General features: G+C 34.8%; 3 protein-coding genes and 1 long non-coding RNA gene across 4 annotated transcripts; 2 read left to right on the top strand and 2 right to left on the bottom strand.

Annotated features, from left to right (window-relative positions):
• The first annotated feature begins 5,459 nt into the window (after window positions 1-5,459).
• On the top strand, window positions 5,460-7,161 carry LOC122585514 (protein FAR1-RELATED SEQUENCE 5-like). The gene is made up of 4 exons (XM_043757642.1): window positions 5,460-5,866; window positions 5,966-6,530; window positions 6,616-7,001; window positions 7,135-7,161. The coding sequence occupies exons 1-4, from the start codon at window positions 5,861-5,863 to the stop codon at window positions 7,159-7,161; spliced, it is 984 nt and encodes a 327-aa protein (XP_043613577.1). The 5' UTR covers window positions 5,460-5,860.
• A 754-nt stretch (window positions 7,162-7,915) lies between these two features.
• Window positions 7,916-8,749, top strand: LOC122585504. The gene has a single exon (XM_043757633.1). It carries the CDS (start codon window positions 7,916-7,918, stop codon window positions 8,747-8,749), a length of 834 nt encoding a protein of 277 aa, XP_043613568.1.
• A 683-nt stretch (window positions 8,750-9,432) lies between these two features.
• Window positions 9,433-9,811, bottom strand: LOC122589609. Its single transcript, XR_006322290.1, has 3 exons — window positions 9,747-9,811; window positions 9,583-9,675; window positions 9,433-9,505 (listed from the first exon to the last, which is right to left on the bottom strand). It is a non-coding gene; the product is annotated as an uncharacterized LOC122589609 (long non-coding RNA).
• Window positions 9,812-9,846: 35 nt separating this feature from the next.
• Window positions 9,847-10,620, bottom strand: LOC122585493. The gene is made up of 4 exons (XM_043757624.1): window positions 10,536-10,620; window positions 10,180-10,430; window positions 9,939-10,088; window positions 9,847-9,852 (listed from the first exon to the last, which is right to left on the bottom strand). Exons 1-4 carry the CDS (start codon window positions 10,618-10,620, stop codon window positions 9,847-9,849), a joined length of 492 nt encoding a protein of 163 aa, XP_043613559.1.
• Between the last annotated feature and the right edge of the window lie 12,299 nt (window positions 10,621-22,919).

Raw genomic sequence — 22,919 nt, 5'->3', positions numbered from 1 at the left:
TATTAATGTTAATAGTAATATCAATATCAATGTTTAGAAAAGAAAGTCAATATTTTAACTTGAATTTTATTTAATCTTTGTTTTTTAGTAAGCTTACGCTAATAGTCTAAAAGGTAGGGAAACAACTTTCAGATTTTACTAAATGGTAAGAAAAGATATGAGAATCGAACTTTTGACCTCTAATGCTCTGACCACTTAGATACACCTATAGTCTAATCATTATCTTATTTCTTTTTCCTCTTTTCTATTATTTAAAAAAATAAATTTTACTAGTTTCTTTCTATGAATAGTAAACTTTGTACATGTGGACTTAAAAAGCATATAGTAGTAGTATAGTACAGAGTGAATGTCAAAATCTTAACCATCATTATATGTTTCATATGCTGCTAAAAATAATGATATGTTTCAGACATCTTATGCTTCATACAGATAGTCCGATTATTACTGACAATACTGATGTGAAATCTATATACATATATAAAAGAAATTAATCTCAATATACCATATCGTACAAATACTTGTGGGAAATGCCCATCAGAATTGCAAGCAGCCTTGCAAGTTGCAAATCTTATTTTTTTAAACCTTATTTTCACCTCCTCCTATGTTTCCTCCAGCATCCAAAGTCAAATTCGTAATTAAGCTCCTTGTATTTTGTAAAAACTCAAAAAGTTGATAAAATGGTATATTATTCATTATTTGTTATGTATTGAGGTTACTTTCTCTATTATTAAATGATGGTAATAAGTTGTTAACACCGTGATGGCGTGATATATAACCGTTAAATGACCGTTATAAATGAGCCAACCTTCTATCTAACTAACCAATGTAACATCTCTCTCATAGATTGTTAGAGTTACCATTTACAAACGGTGGTGACATTCTTGGCCATGGTTTCATTTCCATAAGGCCGGTCATATGATGTGAAAGCATATATGGTGAGTGTATATAAGTGGGACCTAATTGGTATGCTTAAAAGAGCTAAATGAGACTAATCATCAAATATGCAATATGGAAGTTGAGTTGCAACCATGCAAGAAATGGAAAACCAATTGCTACTTAAAAAGACTTTGAAACATGTGAAAGAAAGAAAGAAAGAAAGGCTTTGGTTCAACCAAGTTATAATGAGAGGCTAAGAGATTTCACTATATCTAGTTGCTATAATGAAATATCATGAGATTCACCTTCTTACCCTCTTCTTTATCGCCCATCATTGAGGAAAGCAACCTTTTGTGCATAAAAAAGAACAACTTTTTTTAGAACTCTTGTACTTGTATATGCTTAACAATTGTATTGTTAAGATACAACGGGAAAGAAGAATATATTGTTCCTTTCGTTGTTGTCATTATATTTCTACTATCTTTTTGATTTATGGGCACTTTCTTGTGTTCCTTTCTTTTTTATATCTTCAATTATATATATATGGGAAAGATAATTTGAGACCAACTAAAAAAAGTCCAAAAAAGGATCATTGATTTTCGTAAGTTACACACCACCCTCATGATCTACTATGATATACAAGACTTTTTTGTAAAAACACTAAGACTTTTAAGCGACGGGCCCACAGAAAAATCATGTGTAAGTTAACTTACACACTTACACATGTGTAAAACTTACACATGATTTTTCTATGGATCCATCGCCGGAAAGTCTTAGTGTTTATTTACACATTTACACATGTGTAAGTAACTTACACATGATTTTTCTATGGATCCATCGCCGGAAAGTCTTAGTGTTTTTACAAAAAAGTCTTGTATATCGTAGTAGATCATGATGGTGTACAAAAATCAATGGTCCTAGTTGGTCCTAAAATAAGAGGTGGTCTCAAATTATCTCACCCCTATATATCTAATGAGCCTTATTTTGAAAATCCGTTTTTTAAAGAAACTTGAGAACTCTTAAATTATGTATTGGATATGTTGCAGAAGAATTATTTTTCAAAACCTTATATATAGTCGTCGTTTGTTTACATGTGAACGAAAACGTGAACATATTTATTCACAAGTTCATAAAAGACTATTTTGAAGGATTTTTTAAAAAGTTTCTCTTACAACATACTTTTTTTATATCATTTCACATATAAATGGGAAAAAAAAAGCATGTGATTCAATATAAATAATCACTTTTTTAGACACTTTTTCTGTTGGCAGAACTTGAACTCTTGTATTAGAGGGGCTAACGAATGAAGATTTTTATTTGGAGGGGTTAAAACTATGTTTTTATTTGATTTTCTATAATAATTTGTAATTTGTTGTTTAAATTTAGACCTAATAAAACAAATTTTGGAGGGGTCACAACCCCCCTTGGTCCCTATGAAATTCCGTCAATTACCGTGTTTGTATAATATAAATAATGGCTATTTTGAAATATAATTTATGTTTGAGGACCGCTAACTATATATTTGTCAAACAAATTACAAACAATTTTTTACCAAAAATCACACAAATAATTAAGACCTCGAATGAGCAAAGACGCAAATTCGGCGATCTCAAAATATGAGTAGTGCTCCTTAATTTGCCTTTTCCCATAATTCCATTGATTGTGAGAATTTCATTGCATTTTGCAACACATCATGTAGCTATTTCACCAAAATATAGATTAAGTAGTTTAATGACATCATATTGACTTTTGCTTGCATCATATAGCGATTGAACATATATCAAGGAATTAGGAGGAACTTATAATCTTTGATTGTGAAACGTTATTTTCGTTGCACTTTTCGAACTCATTTTCAATTAAATCGCTAGAAGTAGGCAGAATGCTAAATACGTTAACACCATTATCTAATTAATCTACAACAAATTTCACTGGGCTGGGCAAATCATAAATAATGGATATGGAAACATTAATGTATAACACATGGTAAGCAGATATTAGATGTGAAAGAGTTTTTTTGGAGAAATTTGGATGTTGGAAGTAGAAAAAAGTTTGAGGGGTGCAAATGGGTACCCAAAAAATGCAATATTTTTATGTGGAGAGTTGCGATGGACCGAATCCTTACCATGGCTGCTCTTCAAGCACGAAACTGTTGTGTGGAGAACCAGGTGTGTGTCCACTGCAAGGAAAGGAATGAAGATGTGGATCACCTTTTTTGCGAATGTGAAGTGGCAGCAAAGGTGTGGCACGCCATCAGTAGGTGGTGCAAGCTGCCACCTTTCTACATCTTCAATATCAATGATCTCATGGATTTTCACAAGCAACGGGCATGGAACAAGGAAGAAAAACAGTTTATTAAAGGGATTATTACGATTAGCTGTTGGAGAATTTGGAAAGCGAGGAACGAGATCAAATTCGAAAGTGGTAAAAAGAATGTTTTGAAGATCGTTTAAGATATAAAATCGTTAGGATATCTATGGTTTAGTACGAGATCAAAAAATAAAAGTATTACTTGGGAGGATTGGTGTAATTTCAAACTTATGTAAATTATTGTAATTATTTTTATTTTTTTTTCGAACGGCAGAAGTAAATATTAATAAAAGGAACAACTAGCAAGATGCTAGCTGCAGAAGTTACAATTAAAATTACAATCTAGAAAAGAAACGGAGAGAACAAATTCTAGACTCATGACATTGAGGGACAACTAAATTATTGTAATTATTTATACTGCCGGTAGTTTTGTCGGGGTAAGTGATAATAGAACTTTACTTCTCAAAAAAAATAAGATTTTTCTATTCAGATTATCAGCTGGTACAACGAATATTTAATTAGATACAAATATTTGGGTCCAAGATCATATCATATGAGAACATCAAGTCATCAAGGAGAGTAGGAGACATTTGACTATTGAATCAATTTGGTGATGGTTTAATATAAAGACACAATAGAGGTTGCCAACATACAAGAACTTTTTAGTCAACTCTCAAGCTCGTAGCACTTTTTTTTATCCTAGTGAAAGGACTTGGCGAATGTGGCCAAGTTTTTTCCATTTATATTTGGATTTACCTCATTATGCCTAATATTATTTTTTGGTCATATGCTCTTAAAATCAACACTAAAACTAGAATTACCATGTAGATGTACTTTTATTTTTAAAAAGAAAATTGAATTAATAAATCTTTTAGCAAGATGCCAAAAAACAATAATTAAGCGTTACATTAGAAAAATTGGACTAATACATTTTCAATTTGCATACGCTGCTCACATATTTCATTTTCTTATAAATGAAAAGAGACAAAATATATACATGTCTAAATAGGAAAGTATATAACAGTTATTGAAAAATTCTAAACCGTACTCTTTTTTTTTTTTTCTTTTTTTGAACAGCAAATTAGAAATTTTCATTGCATAATCTAGCAAGGTGCTAGAAATTTACAGAGTTTATACATAGCAAGCTGAAGGATTGATTTGCCAATCAAGCCAAACGAGTTTACAATTCTTGCGCCTATTACATATCCAATTAAAAGATAAAAGAACTACATCGTCGAAGATGGCTTCAGGTTTAGTTTCTTTGAGATGGAAACATTTGAGATTGCGATTCTTCCATAGCATCCAAAAAAACAGTTTGTATCACTACATCAAAGTGGGACTGCATAATGTTAGGGGCACCCAGTTTGTCCGCCCACGTCAAATGGTCGATAACCAAGGGGATTGCGGGATTTGATATCATCCACCAATCACGAACAAGAGCCCAAACCTTCTAAAACGTACTCTTACATAATGTAATAACTCTCATATAAGTTCATTCTTTATAAGTTCAATAAGTTCAATCTTCATTCTTTATAAGTTCAATCTCATTATTCAATCGTTTTGATCATTATTCAATCGTTTTGATATTCGATCGTTTTCATATTCATTCATTTTGATTTATTCGTTTTCATTTAATATTGTTAAGTGTTTTTATTATTTTAGATGGATTGCTTGGAGGAAATTTTCTTAAATCCAAATGCGCCGGAAGGTGTAAATGACGAGTTTGTGTACGAAGAGCCCGATGACGAATTTGAATCCCCAGATGTCCGTGATGAATTTGATTACGATCACGATGTTTTTTATACCAAGGAGGTATGTATATAATCCAACATTTTCATTTTTTGTGTTGTTATTTTGTGAGTAATTGTATTTTGTTATTATTCATTAGATTAGTTGCTATAAAAGTATGTAAGAAAACTAATTATTAAAACTACGGATAAAAAATTGTTTATAAAAACATATTAAAAAATGTACGTAAAAATGTAGATTAACAAAAGCTATTAAAAAATTGTTAAAAAAAAAAGTGTATAAAAAAGTGTATTATAAAAAAGTGTATAAAAAGTGTATTATAAAAAAGTGTATAAGAAAGTGGATTATAAAAAAGTATATAAAATAGTGTATTAAAAAAAATGTATTATAAAAAAGTGCATAAAAAGTGTATTAAAAAAAAGTGCATAAAATATTTCAGGTGTTTGACACACACATAGATTTGGTAGACTGGGCTCAAAGAACGGCAAAGGAGCTTGGTTATGTGTTAGTTACACGAAGATCAAATGTCACAAAAGGCGGAGAAGTTAAAAAGGTGGTCCTTATTTGCAACCGTGGTGGAAAAAAAGATAAGCGGTCAACCGGGGCACCCAAAGGGAGTACCAAAATTGACTGTCCATTCAAATTGGTAGGCCGTCTGACAAAGGACCATAGTTGGTGGGTTGAAGTTATAGATCACCGACATAACCATCCATCAGCTCGTAATTTGGAAGGTATTGTGTACGCAAGACGACTAACCGATGTTCAAAAAGAATTTGTGGACGAAAAGGCGTTGCTAGGTTTTGGGCCAAATAGCATAAGGGACCAATTGAAGGATGCATTTCCCGGCATCTTGACCCGTTCACAAGACATTTCTAACTACCTGCGGCAACACCGGCTAAAGCACGCCCAACAACGAGGGGAAACTCGAATGCAGGTGAAATAAGAAACATACCTGCATGTGGATCATATAACTATATGTTTATTTTTTTAAAAAATACGACTTCCTTATACTTTGGTTGTTTACCCGTTGCAGATCGTGCTCCAATTACTATCTGACCATCAGTACACGTATCAGTACACGACGGATAGCAAAACCGGATGTTTGACCAATCTTTTTTTCGTACATCCTACATCACTTGACATATGGCGTGCATTTCCTTGGATCATTGAAATAGACGCCACGTATAAAACCAACGTTTACAACATGCCGCTTGTTGAGATTGTGGGTGTCACTCCAACTGGCAAGACATTCAGCATTGCGCACGCACTTATTGAAAATGAGCAACATGCGGCATACACATGGGTGTTACAGTGCTTGAGGTCGACGCTCGAAGAAGGGTTCGTCGTGCGTGTGGCACTCACTGATCGGGATCTGGCCCTCATGAAAGCGGTTAAGGATGTGATGCCGGAAACGAAGCTGATACTGTGTAGAATACACATTTGGAGGAATATTGAGTTACATGCCAACCCATCGTTTGGGTCAAAAAAAGATTATGGTTCGTTTAGACACCGGTGGGATAAACTCGTAAACTCAATCACGGTTAAAGAATACGCAGAGAATGAGCAGCGGCTAAAAGTATTATTGGCAGATAAACCAAGTATATACATCCCGTCCCCATACTGTTTTTATGATAACGCTTACGATGTAACCATGTAGCTAAATCACTTTTTATTTTCCTGCAGATCTTTATAAGTATCTACAAATACAGTGGCTTGCCTCGTACAAGGAGTTATTTGTGTCATGTTGGGTCGACCAACACCGCAACTATCGTAACTACACTACCAACAGGGTTGAGAGCGAGCATTCTTTGCTGAAGTCAGTTATGCATCAAAAGCGGCTTACGTTCCACAGAATCGTTGAATGTGTTAACTCTGTTGTCAGCGGGCAATACACCGAAATAAAGGGGTCACTGGAACATTGCAGGCAGTACAATCAAAATAAACACAACTATCCCTGTTTAAAGGATTTGCTCGGTAAAGCCTCCCATGTAGCCTTGCAAATTATGGTTGACGAAATTGATCGATTGAAAAATACAGTAAAAGGGGACGTGTCAAAGTGCGGGTGTACGGTATGGGCTAGTTGTGGCTTGCCATGTAGTTGTCGACTTCTAACATACATGCAGGAACGTAAGTACAGTTCATTCAGATACAAATGGTCCATTTTACTTAAAAATACTTAATGTAATATTTTTATTCCCACAGGAAGGCGTGTACAAGAATATGAGATAGATGCATTTTGGTGCAGGCTCGATATAACCCCGTCGACCTGCCTGCCTGGAAATGTGAAGAAAGACTCGGATGATGACGAGCCTGTTGAGGCCTTTTGTGGCGAGGTTATTGCTGCCTTGGAACGACAACCCATAAAACAAAGGAAAAGCTTGATGTCAAAAATAAAGGACCTCATCTATCCGGGTCGGTCCAAAATCAAGGATCCAGAGGTCCAAAAGAAAACACGTGGTAGACCTGTTGGGTCAAAGAAAAAGGTATATTATTATAGTCTAGCAAATTATTAATTGTTAAATACTATACGGGTATACATCTAACTTAATTATTCATTCATTCATTGCAGATGCCAGACTTGAACGTATCACCTCCGATGCCACCACCACCAAAGATGAAAAAGTCGAGGTCCGTGCACGTAACAACACCTAAGTATCCGGATACCGCACCAGACTCAGGCTCATGCTACAGAGACTTTCAGGCGGCGAGACACAGTGACCATGTGCCCACGCAGTCACGTTTCGCGGAGCCTGACACCGAATTACGGGAGGACACCCGTGATTATATTGATGAGTTGATCCGATCGTCACAATTTTCAGCAGCAGGGCCGAGTAATGAGCCTACAACCGAACCCTCATTCTTAGATCAGTTGTTCGGCGCAGCCGAACCCGCGTACTATCCTGTGCCACCAACAGCACCAACAGGCGTAGTGGATCAGTTCTTCAGTGCCGATACTTATTTTCCTGCAGGTCCTAGCACTCCGATGCCAGCTGCACCATCATCGTACTTTGATTTTTTCAGTACGCCCACACAACCTTCGATGCCACCAGCACCATCACCTCCGATGCCACCAGCACCAGCACCAGCACCATCACCAATATCTCCCATATCAGCTGAGCAGCAATTGGCTGCTCTACCAGTACCACCACCTAACACTCGCCCACTGCAGACGACGGGTATAAAGGGTTACCTTGATGACATACCGAATGTATTTAGACCATACGTCAAGGGGATTATTAATGTCAGTGGTGATGGCAACTGTGGATTCCGGGCACTTGCTGTTGCATTGGGGTACGATGAAAACGAAGGTTACGAGTGGATCCGACTACATATGTTGGCCGAGTATGAAAACAACAAACAATTCTACGATGAACTAACAAGATGGGGACAGGTTGAAGCGAGGTTTTTTGAGGGGTTATCAAGGTCTTATGTAGGGGTGTTTAGACCAACTGGCTACTGGATGCACATGACTATGGGGGCCATGTTGTTGTCCAACAGGATGGGTATAGTAATTCACTGTTTATCTACTGCCTCCAGTTGGACTTCGTTCCCATTTACCTATGGTCCTGATGAGATGCCTAGGAGAGAGCCCATATCAATAGCATTAGTACATGGTCACGGTCACTATATCATGGTGCAGTTGGAAGGTGACTACCTGATGGCCCCGGAGATCGCATATTGGGTACAGGATCGTGTAAGGCCTCCCGTGAGCAAATGGAAAGATTTGTACCGACACCGCCAGTTAGCCTACAATAGATATATAGATGCAACAAAACCTCCTCCCATCTATATGGGAACAGTGGACTCATCTGATTAAGATTGTAATAAAGTTATTGGTTTTTTGTTATGCCCGTTTTTTTGTTTCCTTTTTTTTTATCAAAGAAAACTTGGGGTGTTACTTCGTAACTTTATCATCTTTTTACTTGCTATATTACTGTTAATAATATAATAATACTACGAAATTTGGGGGGTTACATTTTTGCAAACCGGATAGTCCACCATCATTATAAACAAACAGTACACAAATAATAAAAATGTCCATATCAAACACAAATAATAAAAATGTACGTAAGAAACTGTATTTATAAAATTGTCCATACTTCGTACAAATAAAAAAAGTCTAATCATCGGAATCGTCGTCGTCCTCACCGGCATTATCATCACCCACACCTGGTCCGGATACAGAGCCTGTCCCACTAAAAAATCCACTCATATCCGACAAGCTACCAAATTCCCCTGATGGAGGTCCATAATGCGCCGATGTCCCACCCCATAACTGCCTGGGGTCGAAATACGCATCACCAGGCTGGTTCAAGTCAACATGGTCGCCGGAAGGTTGGGATCCAGAGGGGCCAGAATAGGATCCAGACGGGCCGGAGGAGGATCCTTCCGGAGGTCCATAATGTGGCTGCGGCAACTCAACAGGGAAATCATGGGATCCGAAACCCCTGAGAATCCTCCCTAGTCCGCGCTGATGTCTCGATCGCGATCCAAACGCTTCCGGGAACAACTGGGTTGGAGGTGTCGGTGCAGGATCCTGTGAATGTCTCTCCTGCGCAGCTTCCAGACGGGACTGCATATAAATAGTAAGGTAAGTTTAATAAATGGAGCAGTAATTAAAAGTAATTTAACTTAAAGTTATGTATATACCGCAACTTCCGGAGGTTGTAGTCTGTGGGTTGCCGCCCAAGTCGACTCCCACGTGGGCGGTGGCCCCTCCTTCTTTTCGTTATGGTGCTTGGCCTGCAAACAAGTCAAATAATTAGCATTAAAAAAACACAAGAATTGTATACTTTTGTTAAAACCAAACGTACCAACGCCCGATCGTGGGCAAGAGAAATAGATCGCCGACCCTGAGTCCCCACCGCCTGTTTGGACCAGTTTGTCTTGTTTGTCTCGGCCCGCTTGACCCGGTCATCCCTCGTATAGAAACGCAATAGTTTTCTCCACTCTTCCGGGTCCATACCAGCTGGCGGTGCTGTCTGCAGGGTATCTGCTGAGCCTACACCCCTCCGTGCTGTAAAATGCTGAGATTTGAATTTTGACTTTCTCTGCCTATATATGCTAGCTGCATCAGCACGGAAAGCCAGTTTTGCTGCCTTCCGGGTGGGGTCGTCCTCATCAAGCTCTAAGTACTGGTCCATCGCAAAATAGCGCTACATTGTTTAAAAATACAAGTTAGCATTTTCGGGGTTATCATTGTAAAACATATTAAGTAAAAAAATATAAAAAGAAACATATTCTAACCTGTACTTCCTCCAAGATATGGTCCCTCATAGACTCAGGCACATCGTCCCATGACTCGTAGTACTGGGGGACATCTCCGATCAACGAGCCTAACAAAGATTTGTACATAGCCCCGTAGTCCCCGATCGACTGAAAGGTCTTTGATTTGTAGTCGAAGTACATGGGTAACGGGCCTCCATTTTTCTTCAAGGCAGCCTCAAGTTTTAGATTTTTGGCTGCCCCTCTTGGTGGTGGTGGTGTTTTCTTTGAGCCTACAAAACCAATAAGTAACAATAACATAAATAAGTTACTTTAAACGATAAGAATACAATTATTTCAATGCATAACTAAATTTAATGTGAAGTCAATTTTCTTACCGCTGTTTTTGCAGCCTGATATTTTCTTCCACCACGATCGGTGCGGATCCCTCCCATCGCCGTCGCCGCCGTGAGCTCCTAGCATTTTTCTTATATCTACATAAATAATACACGTATTATAATACTTTTTATATCAACTTTTTTAATTACTTTTTTTTTAACTTAATTTTTTATATGACTTTTGTACTACTACTTTTTCAATATATGTTTTAATATCTTTTTATACTTATGTTTTAATACCTTTTTTATTTATACATTTTCCTAGCATTTTTCTTATATCTACATAAATAATACACGTATTATAATACTTTTTATATCAACTTTTTTAATTACTTTTTTTTAACTTAATTTTTTATATGACTTTTGTACTACTACTTTTTCAATATATGTTTTAATATCTTTTTATACTTATGTTTTAATACCTTTTTTACGTATACATTTTCCTAGCATTTTTCTTATATCTACATTTTCCTAGCATTTTCCTAGCACTTTTTTTTTAACTTAATTTTTTATATGACTTTTGTACTACTACTTTTTCAATATATGTTTTAATATCTTTTTATACTTATGTTTTAATACCTTTTTTACGTATACATTTTCCTAGCATTTTTCTTATATCTACATTTTCCTAGCATTTTCCTAGCACTTTTTTTTTAACTTAATTTTTTATATGACTTTTGTACTACTACTTTTTCAATATATGTTTTAATATCTTTTTATACTTATGTTTTAATACCTTTTTTACTTATACATTTTCCTAGCATTTTTCTTATATCTACATAAATAATACACGTATTATAATACTTTTTATATCAACTTTTTTAACAACTTTTTTTTGAACTTAATTTTTTATATGACTTTTGTACTACTACTTTTTCAATATACACTTTTTTTACATTTTATATTTTTTACACTTTTTTACAAACATTTTTACATAACAAAAACAAGAACAACAACAAGAACACAAGAACAACAATACATTAAATTTATGGGCGTATACAATACGTTAAATCTATGGGCATATAAGATCGATCCTAATACATCTATGCATAACAAGAATAACATCAAACTAATACATATACTATATAGCAAATTAATAGATACGAAATAAAAAAAAAAATAAAAACTTACTTCAACGTTGGGTTTACGAAAGGGGTAACGAAGGGTCGCTCCTAAAGCCTCACTGAAAAACTGGGTCGCTCCTAAAGCCTCACCGGAATATCTGGCCGGAAAAAATAGGGGAGAGGGGGGTTGGATCGGTTGGGGTTTACGAAAGGGGTAACGACGGGTCGCTCCTAAAGCCTCACTGAAAAACTATGTCGCTCCTAAAGTCTCACCGGAATATCTTGGCCGGAAAATATGGGGGAGAGGGGGGTTGGATCGGTTGGAATGGAGAAGAGAAAAGGAGATTGGAATGGAGAAGACGGATGAAGAAGCAGGGGGATCGATCGGTTTTTATTTATTCGATGCACCCCTTTAGGAGCGACTGTCGCTCCTAAAGAGGGGGTTGGACGGGTCAACGATACAACCGGTATATGCATAGGTATCCGCGAGCAATAAATGTATCGACCCTTTAGGAGTGACAGTCGCTCCTAAAGAGGGGTGGTCGGGTTACAGAATATTCCGTGGTCGGGGTATGTGGCCTGTTATAATTACCACAATAGGAACCTCATCATGCATATCTCCTTTATATAAGCAAACAAAATATTATTATTAAATGCCCCATGCTTCATGGGAACATTGTACCATGAAGATTCAATACCAACTTTTTTTATATAAAAAGAATAGCTTACTCAATAATAGTTATAATTAGCATATATACAATGATATTCATTGACATCATTCATTTCAATCTCTTACTAATGGGACTCGTCTAGCATATGTTATTTAGCTTGAAATAAACTTTATGTGGGTGATTTTTAAATTTCATGGAGTGTAGTACCTAATAAATATCAACTTACCGTATGTTCAATATATTGCACATTTAAAGGAAAAGGAAACAAGTCAGATGGCTCAAAAAAGATATAGAAAATTGGATTAAATTTTATATACATATATCTTTTGAACGATAAAAGTATTATTGAGAAGACAATTGGCAAGCCGCTAGTTGCCAAAAAATATAGTTACAAAGAACAATCTGACTTACTTCATGGATACAAGTAAATTTGAAGTTATACGCTTGGGTTATCCGTCATTCATACATTAGGTGGGTGATAATTGTGATAAAAACTGTTAGTTTTTTTATTTTGGATAATATCAAAATTCAATACTTGACATTAGTAAATTTAATAATATATTGGGATAGTTTAAGAGTAAAAGTGAAAATAAAGTAATATTTTACATGTAAAACATTTCGATCGAATTACTAAAAATCTGCTTGGCATAACAGACACGATCTTAAATGACATGTAGTGGTGTACTACAACATAAACCTTTTCTTATATCCAAAAACACATGTTTTTGACCTGATACACCTAATTTCCCAACCTGCCTTTTTAACACTTGTAGCTGTAATTAAATATGATATAGTTTTGGGTCTTTTAATATTAGGGAATGTATAGAAAGTTGAGTTTATGAAAAGGTTAAAAAAAAGCACTCAATTCCAAAGGGGAAAGCAAATCAAAATGGAAGAATGAGAAGGAAATCTGGGTCAAAATTTGTGTTCAAACTTTTTACAACCCAAGAAACATAATGTAGCATCATTGAATTAAGAGCCTCTCTTAGATTTTCTTTTGCTAAATTATGATTACGTGCATACCCCAAACTCCCAACCCACCAACTAACCAAGAGAGTGGACTTCTATTTAGAGTAGCTTGTTAAATATGTGAGAACAGTTTAATTTACAAATTGATATTTAAAAAGAACACTTTTCTATTAAATTTTAATGAACAACTATGATAATGTCTCCATGTTGGATACTACGTACGTGACGTCCCAATTGCTAAAGCTATGCACAAACTGACACAATTCCTGAAAAAAATCTACAAGCCCGAAGGCCTACTAATGGCAATACGAGATCACCATCGATTGATCAAATTCTTTTGATGTCATCATTTAAAGGGTTATTTTTCAAAAACAACTTTTTTAAATGAATGCATTTTTTTCAATGCAACTTTCATTCGTAGGTGAGGATGAACTGTAAGAATATCGAAAACTGTCATTTTTTCGTATTTTTTTTCTTTAACTACAATCGGTTATCTCATGAAAATCAAAAAGTATACATAATTGAATTGAAACTATTACGGAGTAATAATTTTCACAAACAATTATTGTTAAATTTACTTATTGAATCTTATGTTTCATGTTGAGCTCTTGATGACAAAAAATTGAGATTAAACTTATTTCTACCCATCTTTAAAGTATTGGAAATTCTTTAAACTTATTTTCAGTTTTATTAGTAAAGTAATAAACATTTTCACCTTAGGTTTAAATCAAAAGTCAAAACTAAAAAATTATCTCAAAATATTGAGTTTTAATTTTGTCTAAAAGTTAAGATCTCAAACTTTACTAATGAAATTCATCTATATTCCTAAGGTCTTGAAAAAAATTTATAAGGAATTACTAGCACGATACTCGCGTAATGAGACGTTGGTGATGATGACGTCGGTCAGTTTGTTGGCAACGACGACGATTGATGGTGGTGACGGGATTGAGTGATGTAATTTGATGTAAATGTAATTTGTCTAAAAATGGTAATGGAGAAATTTTAAAAAAATAAAAGTTTAGGGTGTAAATTGATAAGATAATAATTTAATATGAAATTAATTTATTAAGAACAAAATGATTATCTTCTATTGAGATATTTTGAGTTGGATGAATAATTTTATATAATGGTATAAGTAGTGAGATTTACAAATTAAACTTTCAATGGATATGAGATTCATGATAACATAAAATGATTATATATAAGAAAAGATTTAACATTAGGGATGTTTTAAAATATTTAAAAGTTTGTCTTGTTTTTCAAATTTTAGAAAAAAATAAAAATTAATTACACATTTTGTTCTGTATTCACAGACCAATTTAAACCAACCCAATCATATTATTTATTAAAAAACGAATTTCCCTCTCCTATATCTGTCAAACCCAACCAAGCTCAAATTTTATACTCTTATTAACAACTTAACCAACTATTTTTATATATAAAATTATAATATTTAATAGTTATACTTTAAATACATTTCTCAATTAAAAACATTAAATTATTTATAATCATAGATAAATAATTTTTTTTTAGAACGACAATAATTATAGATAAATACTCACCTGTTTTATTCAAAATGTCATTTTTTTTTAATTTTCAAAGTCTAACATTTTCAACTTTAACCGTAAATAATTTTGTTTATGTTAAAATACTATTTGATGAAACTTATATGAAATGATTGTATTTTAAAAATACTTTCAATGCTTAAAAAGAAAACATATATATATTAAATATTTTTAAAAGGTTATATATGTTATTTTTTAGATAAAAATGAAAGTTGAAAGTAAATTAAATTAGAAATTGGATTGGTAGAAAAAAACTAAAAAATGCAGTACATTGTAAAGCGTTGTCACATCATTTTATCAAGCATTTTGACCAACCGACTCTTGTTAGATCAACTAAGTCGGTGAGTATAAAATTTTTTAATACTTTTTTCAAGCTTTTTACCAACCAACCATACATCTGCTTCCTGATGGAAAAGTTGTTATGTCAATTTTTTTTAACTTACTCAGCTGATCTTCAACATTAGTAGACGCTTATCATACAATGAAGTTTTGCACATATTCTAAATTAGATTTGTAGATTATAAATTGGTACAGATAATTCAGAAAAAAAACTAGTTATCTAAAGCATCAAAATCACCAACATATATGAAAAACCAAATATATCATATACACTATAGTATATATATATATGGTGTTAATACATCGTTAATTAGCTTGTTAACCATATAAACTTAATTAACTTTTTGTGACATCCATATTTATACTATGTAATAAACAAACTATTCTTTTTTTCTTAAACTTAATATATTTGAAAACCAAAAATACCAACATTAGTAGGGCGTCAAATATATATATTTATAATATCCTTAATGAAATAATTACCCTAACATTCAAAATGACTACAATACAACCTTTAACATTAATTATTTTTATATTCATCACCATCGTCGCCCCCATCACCGTACACTAGAGGTCGGTTTATGTTATTGTTTTGATAACAAGTCAGATGGGTTCAACTAAAAGATTTAACTTAGAATGAAACATGTCAAATGGGTCTATAGGGTATTCATGTGTAATAGCTTCACCATGGCAAATAAACGAAGTGGGATAATTACTGTAAATTTGTAATACTATTGTATTTGTAATTTAACCACCACCAAGGTGGCCTAGTGGTTAGGCGTCATGTTCCCTAAAAAGTTGTCCAAGTTTGAAACGTCCCTAGGCAAACATTTTGGGGGTGGCCAGGGAAATGGTTGGAAACCGTCATAGGGATATCCCCAATAGGCCTTTTAGATTCGAGTCAAAAAGGCTCGCCATCCCCGGGTAACCCAAACTGGCAAAACTCCTCTGTTTACCCATCTATATTGTATCTGCTATTTGTAACCATAATGAACGCATATACTATTAATAAGTCTAGTAAATGTTGTATAATATAACTGTTTATTAGTCGGAAAGTTTTGCTTGTTTCGACTTTTGACCTACTAGAACCTGTCATCCGTCATCTACTCATCTCTACTTTACACTACCCAATACATATTCAATATAAAATATCGTTTCTACGTTAGGTGCTTAAGCAAGAAATCAGCATGGCACGTATTAAGATCCTTGAACCGTTACTAAAAGGACCCTCTGGTTTGGAGTACTTGGGAAAAGCTTTCACAAAGCTCTACGGTCCACCATCAGATGCCTTGCATCAACTTCCACTGACTATGCAGTGGCTTTCATTCGCGGGTCCTTCCAAAGATCAGGAATGGAGTGAATATAAGAGAATGCTTTTAGGGTTGCAAGAAGATTCATCTTTAGAAAGGCATGCTCTTCCCTCCACTGCTCTTAGGACTGGTGGACACTTTCTTAGTAAATCGCAAACTTCACCCAACATGTCTCTCACTAATACCACAGGTTTAGTTACAACCGATTGTTATGGGTTAATGTCTGGTTATGAAAGAGATCATTCTTAACTGGTCAAATCTCAAGTTAAAATGGGACAGGGACCGAGTCGAATGGTTAAATGGATTTAAAGTGGACCATATTGTATTTTAGATAAATTTATCCCCTAAAATCGCTTTATTCAAATTCTTTTGTAGTAACATATATATTTTTTTGATCACATTTACACCTTCAATATGTATAACTATTTCTTTAAAAATGGACAAAAAATGGTCATGGTTCAACCTAACCCGTCCAACCCATTTTAACCCGCACTGAAAATTGTTCATTTTGCCATTACTAATTCTGGTTATGATACTTATGCCAAGGGAGACTTGGATTCCTTTATTATTTTCTACAGTAGATGATGGATATACAGAGTGCAAGGGAGAAAAAGGTGATTTACTAGTGAGACTGGGCCTGGTTAAGCTGGTGAGCAATGTTAATGGAGTGATACAGGAGGAGTTGCCCGAAACTCTAAAACTCGACTTTCTCCGGCTGCGGTCTCTACAGAACCAACTTCAGAAGATAATCGTAATTGCTACCAGGTAGTAAAAGTTTTATATCATCAAGTCTTTGAGTATCAGTCTATTACTACCAGATAGTAAAAGTTTAATATCCCTGAGTCTTTCCGCCGTTCTAAAAAAAAATATCCCTGAGTCTTCTACCTGGTAGTAAAAGTTTCTCTGGCTGAGGACGTTTGATCTCTAACTGGTCGAATGTGTAAACATGAAAATTTTAGCTAAAAGGAAACCGGATGAACGAGTTAAAGGTCAGCCAAAAGTTTACTTTTAATGCATAAAATCTCTCGACTCATCCTATTCAATTATGTATACAACAAAACTTTCATGTTTTACACAGTTCTATATTGCAGGGTATACAATTTTGTACCTATTGTGTGTTGGAAATTTTATGTAATACATAGAATATCCAAGTTAATAGATATGTTAAAAGGAGTTGGAAGAATAATTAACTAATGTGAGTGTGTCCCACATTGGTAGAAGAATAAATATTAAGTATGTTTATAAGGAGGAGTGTTGGAGAAATTATAATTCCTTATAAGGGGCTACACCCCAAGTGAGCTAGGAGGGTACGAAGCACCCGACGCGCCTGTGCCCGGGATCGGGGGCGTGGGCGTGGGCATGGGCTATGAGGCGTAATGTGGCGTTTTAGTGGCGCACTTTGCACTTATTCCAGGTAGTTGTATGGCTCGGTTATGGCTTACATGACTTGATTATGGCTCAGTGGGTAGTTGTCTATGGCTCAGTGGGTGGTCTTATTCCAGGCCTTGCACCTGGCAGGACACTTGACTTAGCCTTAAGTGTAACACATGTTGTTTAATCATGCAAACCAACATGTGTCCCACTAAAACATCCACTAACCAGTTTATATGTATATAAACTATACTTAGTGGTGTTTTGGTAGTTCAGCTACAATAAAAAACACTCTCTCAAACTGGATCATCAACCAGATTTTCTTTCATTTTCTTCATTTCGTTTTGTTCTTGAAGGTATAATTCCGGGTTGTGGTTAACTCCGGCAGTACAATCTGCTTTGGCTGTTGTACCCTGGGAAACTGTCGGGTTCACTTGGGTGGCCCGAAATCAGTTTTAAGGGACCTTGGTTTAACCATATCCTCAGCCCGTTTTTTTGCCTTTCTTTCTATTTCTGTTATGTTCTTTATTTGTATTCTTGTATTGTTTAGTACTACTTAATTTACTTGTAATTTAATTATTGTAATTCGAATGTATCTTCAATAAAATTGTTGTTTTCTTGAATGGTGTCCAACATTGGGTATGGCTGATTTAATGTGCATTTCACGTCCCTCTTCAAAAGTTTGATTATCATTTGCATAATACGAGAGTTGTAATTGTATTTGACATACTACTTTTTATAGAAATTATTGAAAGTTTCAGTCAAGAAGTGCTTTTGGCCAACTCAACCCAGGCGGGTGGGCATACAAAAGTTACCAGTTTTAGCTCAATTGCCCAACTCACCCTCCTCCCACCTTTTTTGACATCGCTAATGTGCTGATATGCATTTGCACACACTGCTTTCCGCTGGTCTTTTTTCATTATAATCTGAAGTATCTTTGACGAAAGCAATATGCATTCTCTAATGAAATTCACATTTACATTCCAGTATCTTAGTTCTTCGACAAACACTCGTGATGGAGCAAATGATATCAAGTCCTGAGGAAATGGAAAGTACTATGGGCACTTGCTCGATGCAGCTTTCCCAGATCCTAGATACAGTTGTAGATGCGGGCCTAGAGGAGCTTGTTGAAGTTCTGAGCAAGACAACCGAACAGTTTGATACAGCCAACGATTTAACAAAAACTGAGTCAAGACGTGTTTGAAACCAAAAAAACTTGCTTGTACATTACGGAAAAGGTTCATGTGATGACCACTTGAATTGTAGAACCATGAGAACTTATATAATATAACTTGATGTATATGTGAATGGTATATGTGAACATATTCGTTCACGTATAAACCATCAAGTTATACATAAAATTACCTTTTTCATATGTAAATAGTTTTTACATGAACTTTATCCGTAAATTATAATGTCCATTTTAAATGCAAACTACCTCTCTACACAACCATTCACATATTATTTAAAACACACTAAAAAAAGGATTAAATTCATAAAATAACAATGTATACTGCCTAAAAAATACTTATATCATGCTAAACTCTATGAGTAACGTGAATTTTTACTCCAGTAAAACATGATTTTTATTTTTCGTTCCAAAAAGCAAAGCATAATTATTCTAACTATAGTTATATTGATTATTTTATGTAAAAAGTTGTGACTTTTTTAATTGATCATTTTTTTAATTATCTTTAGTAAAATGTTTTGACATATTTAACAGATCATGTCTATTTGATTTTAGTTTTTCAATATACCCAAAACAAAATATTTTTACAGTTAAAAAAAAAAAAAAACCCTCTATACTTTTATATCTATACTTCTATACTTTTATCTCTACTTCTATATATTACTATATAAAGATTACACACCCATATTTGATAAAAATTTTTTTTTTTTTTAGGTAAAAGGTATACCCTGTCAATTTGTTCAGGCGATATATGATAAAGTATCACATCGACAATTACAAATACAACGCACCACCGTGCTTCAAATAATAAACAAATGGTAATAATATACCAATACCATGCATACTACCTAACTAACCAAGTAGATAGCATATTTGAACTATGAGTTACGTGTTAATCATGAGTGCTCTAGGAAGCTTCCAAATCTCCAAAGCAGCTTCGACATTAATCTTTTTCTTGAATCTGAGAGTAGCCAACTTCATACGAACAGTAGATATGACTTCCTCAACAACCTGTTCCTTCGACCTCTTCTGTTTATTAAAGAGCCGAGCATTCCTTTCACTCCAAATAAAGTAGATCGTTGCAGCAAATAAGAGTTTAAAAGAAACAGCTTTAAAGGTCTTCTTCTTTGCCAACAAGAGTGCATCAGACATTATAACATCCCAAGATGAGGACGAGTGCTTGTTACCAGTTTTGCTAGTCACCCCAAACCATACTTGAGTCGAAAAAGCACATTCAAAGAATAAGTGATTGTGTGAATCAGGTTGTGCCTCACAGAATGGGCAAACCAATGGAATATTGTGAGTCGTAACATCCCATTGAGCTAAAAGATCTTGAGTCTTAAGTTTACGTTTTATTACAAGCCATAGAAAGAAAGCGTGTTTTGGTATGCGCATTGGGTGCCATACCAAGTCGTACCAATTAACAATTGAGTCACGTGGTCGAATATCATTCCAAGCAACAGCAACTGAGAAGTCATGACAAATTCCATTCCTATCCTTCCATTGCAAATTATCAGGTTTATTAACATCCATGGCAGGAACCGATGCTAAAGGAAATATAGCATTCCATTCCAGCGGCCATTTCCATGTACCATCTTGAACAATATCAGAAACTTTTGCATTCAAAGAAAACCCTCCTGAGGCAATGTTCCTTGTAGATATAGCGTTTATTAGAGGACCTTGATTGCACCAATTATCAAACCATCTTCCGTATACGCAGCTAAAGGGATATTATGCAATTTAACCCCTATTATCGTGTCCATCATACTCAAACCATCTTCCGTATACGCAGCTAAAGGGATATTATGCAATTTAACCCAAACAGGAACATTTGTAATTTCCTGCTTAGTTAAACAAGTATCTGGAGACCATTGATTCAACATAATCGGGACTGAACGGATCATCCAGGGGCCCTTCTCCAAGACCTGTTCCATGCCTTTTGCAGTAGCAAATTTAAAGAAAAAATATCCTGCTTGGTTCATCATAACCTTTTGTAACCCAAACTTACCCCATGTATTGGTCACAAAGTTCTCAACAATTGGATAAGCTAATCTTTTGCCAAGAAAGTATCCATAAAGAGTGTTAAGAAATCGACCATTTACCTCTTCTACAACAGCTTTCGGAATAACCATATCAGCACCCTCAACAGATTCACTAGAAAGACGACGAAATTTGGGCTTTATCTTTGGACCCTCAGTCTTGAGAGCCGATGCATATGAGATCGACCCCTTTTGCTGTTTCTCTACACTAGCAGGATCCACAACAGAATGAGCATAACTTTCCTTCTTAGGTGCATCACTCTCTTCCTGATTTGTTTGTTCTTCAGGATGATTCTCAATCGACACCACCCTAATTGGTTTTTTAAGATTGGTCATAGTTTTGATTCTTTTAAAACGTTCACACAACAAAGAAAAGTTGAAATCAGCAGACTTCATAAACCCAGGTCACCATAACACCAATTTTTCTTTCTTTTTTTTTAGATGAAAAGAGAATTGAAAGTAGAGTGGGAATTGTATTTCAGAAAGTTGAATTGGCCGGTGTTATGGTCTAGGTCTGGCCGGAAATGAGTTTCAGCTCAAAAGGCAAAAAATCTCCCTTTTTAAGAGAGAATCTCTCTCTTACTTGTTTTCCAATTCTTAACTGATTACTTAGAAAAAGAAGATATACGAAATGAGCATTATACCTTTAATAAATTAATATATATTATTAGTTTTTTTATCTCAATTACCTCTATATCAATTACATTTACATCATCCTACATCACTTGATATCACCATTACCACCGATAGTCGCGCCATTATCACCTGTCCCCGACACCACCAAACCGCCGTTACGACCACCACGCCGCATTGCAGGGGTACCATGCAATATATCCATACATGTGTCGATTCAATTAGTAACAAATGTCAAATCTTTGTGACAGTGAGTAGTGACTTACCACATTTCCACCTTCTCAAGTTTATATATACGTATCTTTCTTTCAGTTTTTAACTATATTTTTTTCTTTCTTTCCCATATCTAATTCTTAAAGCTTCCGATGCTTAAAATTTCTTACATGCTAAAGTTTTGAAGTTTAATGTGTTTGGGAAAGCTTGAAGTTTAATGTGTGAGGAAAAAAGTGATGATGTTGAAAGGCGGAAGAAGTGTTTCGTCGGATCCCACGGCGCCGCTGCACTAACGGAGTGAAGTCAGGCCCATTTCATGGATTTAGGTGTCTGACTCGATAATATATAAATAATGTCAATTATACACCAAAAATTGTCACTAAAAATAAATAAAAAATAGTAAGTAGTTATATCAAACCAATAGTAACAATAATGTGGTTTTAAAAAAAACTAATACTATAGCAAAGTTCCTTCAACTTTGTGACCTTGAGGTCTCAGGTTTGATCCCCACTGGACACAAAAAAATAATTCCTTTAAGGTACCTGTTACCAATGAAGCCTAGACCCATATGTGAAGTTTAAATACGCGGGTTCGATCCTTCGGGGTGCCCAAATCATGTGGGGATTAGGATGGAGGTATTTTACCGGCATCATATGGCTCATACGGGGTGAGTCAATGGATATCCAATTGTGGTACCGGGGCTACGGTTCCCCCATTACCATTCAAAGTTCTTTCAACTTATTCTTAAATACTCTAAGTTGTCTAAGTCATATTTTGTAATTAAAGGTTGTCATTAGTAGGCTATTACTCGCATAATAAATAGTACTTTATACATTAAAAATTACTTCCTTAATTTTTGCCTGACAAAGTATAAATTTTAATGCATCGCATAATAACAAAACTTTTTTTAAAAAAAACTTAGATGAAAATTGACAAATCAAAATAAGATAACTTAAAATCATTAGTATGATTACGTTAAATAGAAACTAATCACCAAAAAAGTTAATGAAATTATATAAAT

The sequence above is a fragment of the Erigeron canadensis genome, chromosome 1 (genome assembly GCF_010389155.1).
Source record: "Erigeron canadensis isolate Cc75 chromosome 1, C_canadensis_v1, whole genome shotgun sequence".
NCBI classification, from domain to species: Eukaryota; Viridiplantae; Streptophyta; class Magnoliopsida; order Asterales; family Asteraceae; genus Erigeron; species Erigeron canadensis.
This window is presented reverse-complemented; position numbering and strand designations above follow the sequence as displayed.

Excerpts from the sequence above, each read along its gene's own strand:
- LOC122585504 (XM_043757633.1), top strand. The coding sequence starts at position 7,916 with ATGCCAGCTGCACCATCATCGTACTTTGATTTTTTCAGTACGCCCACA.
- LOC122585493 (XM_043757624.1), bottom strand. The coding sequence starts at position 10,620 with ATGCTAGGAGCTCACGGCGGCGACGGCGATGGGAGGGATCCGCACCGA. Across the intron at positions 10,431-10,535 it reads ATCAGGCTGCAAAAACAGCG|GCTCAAAGAAAACACCACCA; the intron begins GTAAGAAAATTG and ends TTGGTTTTGTAG. Across the intron at positions 10,089-10,179 it reads ATATCTTGGAGGAAGTACAG|CGCTATTTTGCGATGGACCA; the intron begins GTTAGAATATGT and ends TAAACAATGTAG.
- LOC122585514 (XM_043757642.1), top strand. Across the intron at positions 6,531-6,615 it reads ATTATTGGCAGATAAACCAA|ATCTTTATAAGTATCTACAA; the intron begins GTATATACATCC and ends ATTTTCCTGCAG. Across the intron at positions 7,002-7,134 it reads TGTCAAAGTGCGGGTGTACG|GAAGGCGTGTACAAGAATAT; the intron begins GTATGGGCTAGT and ends TTATTCCCACAG.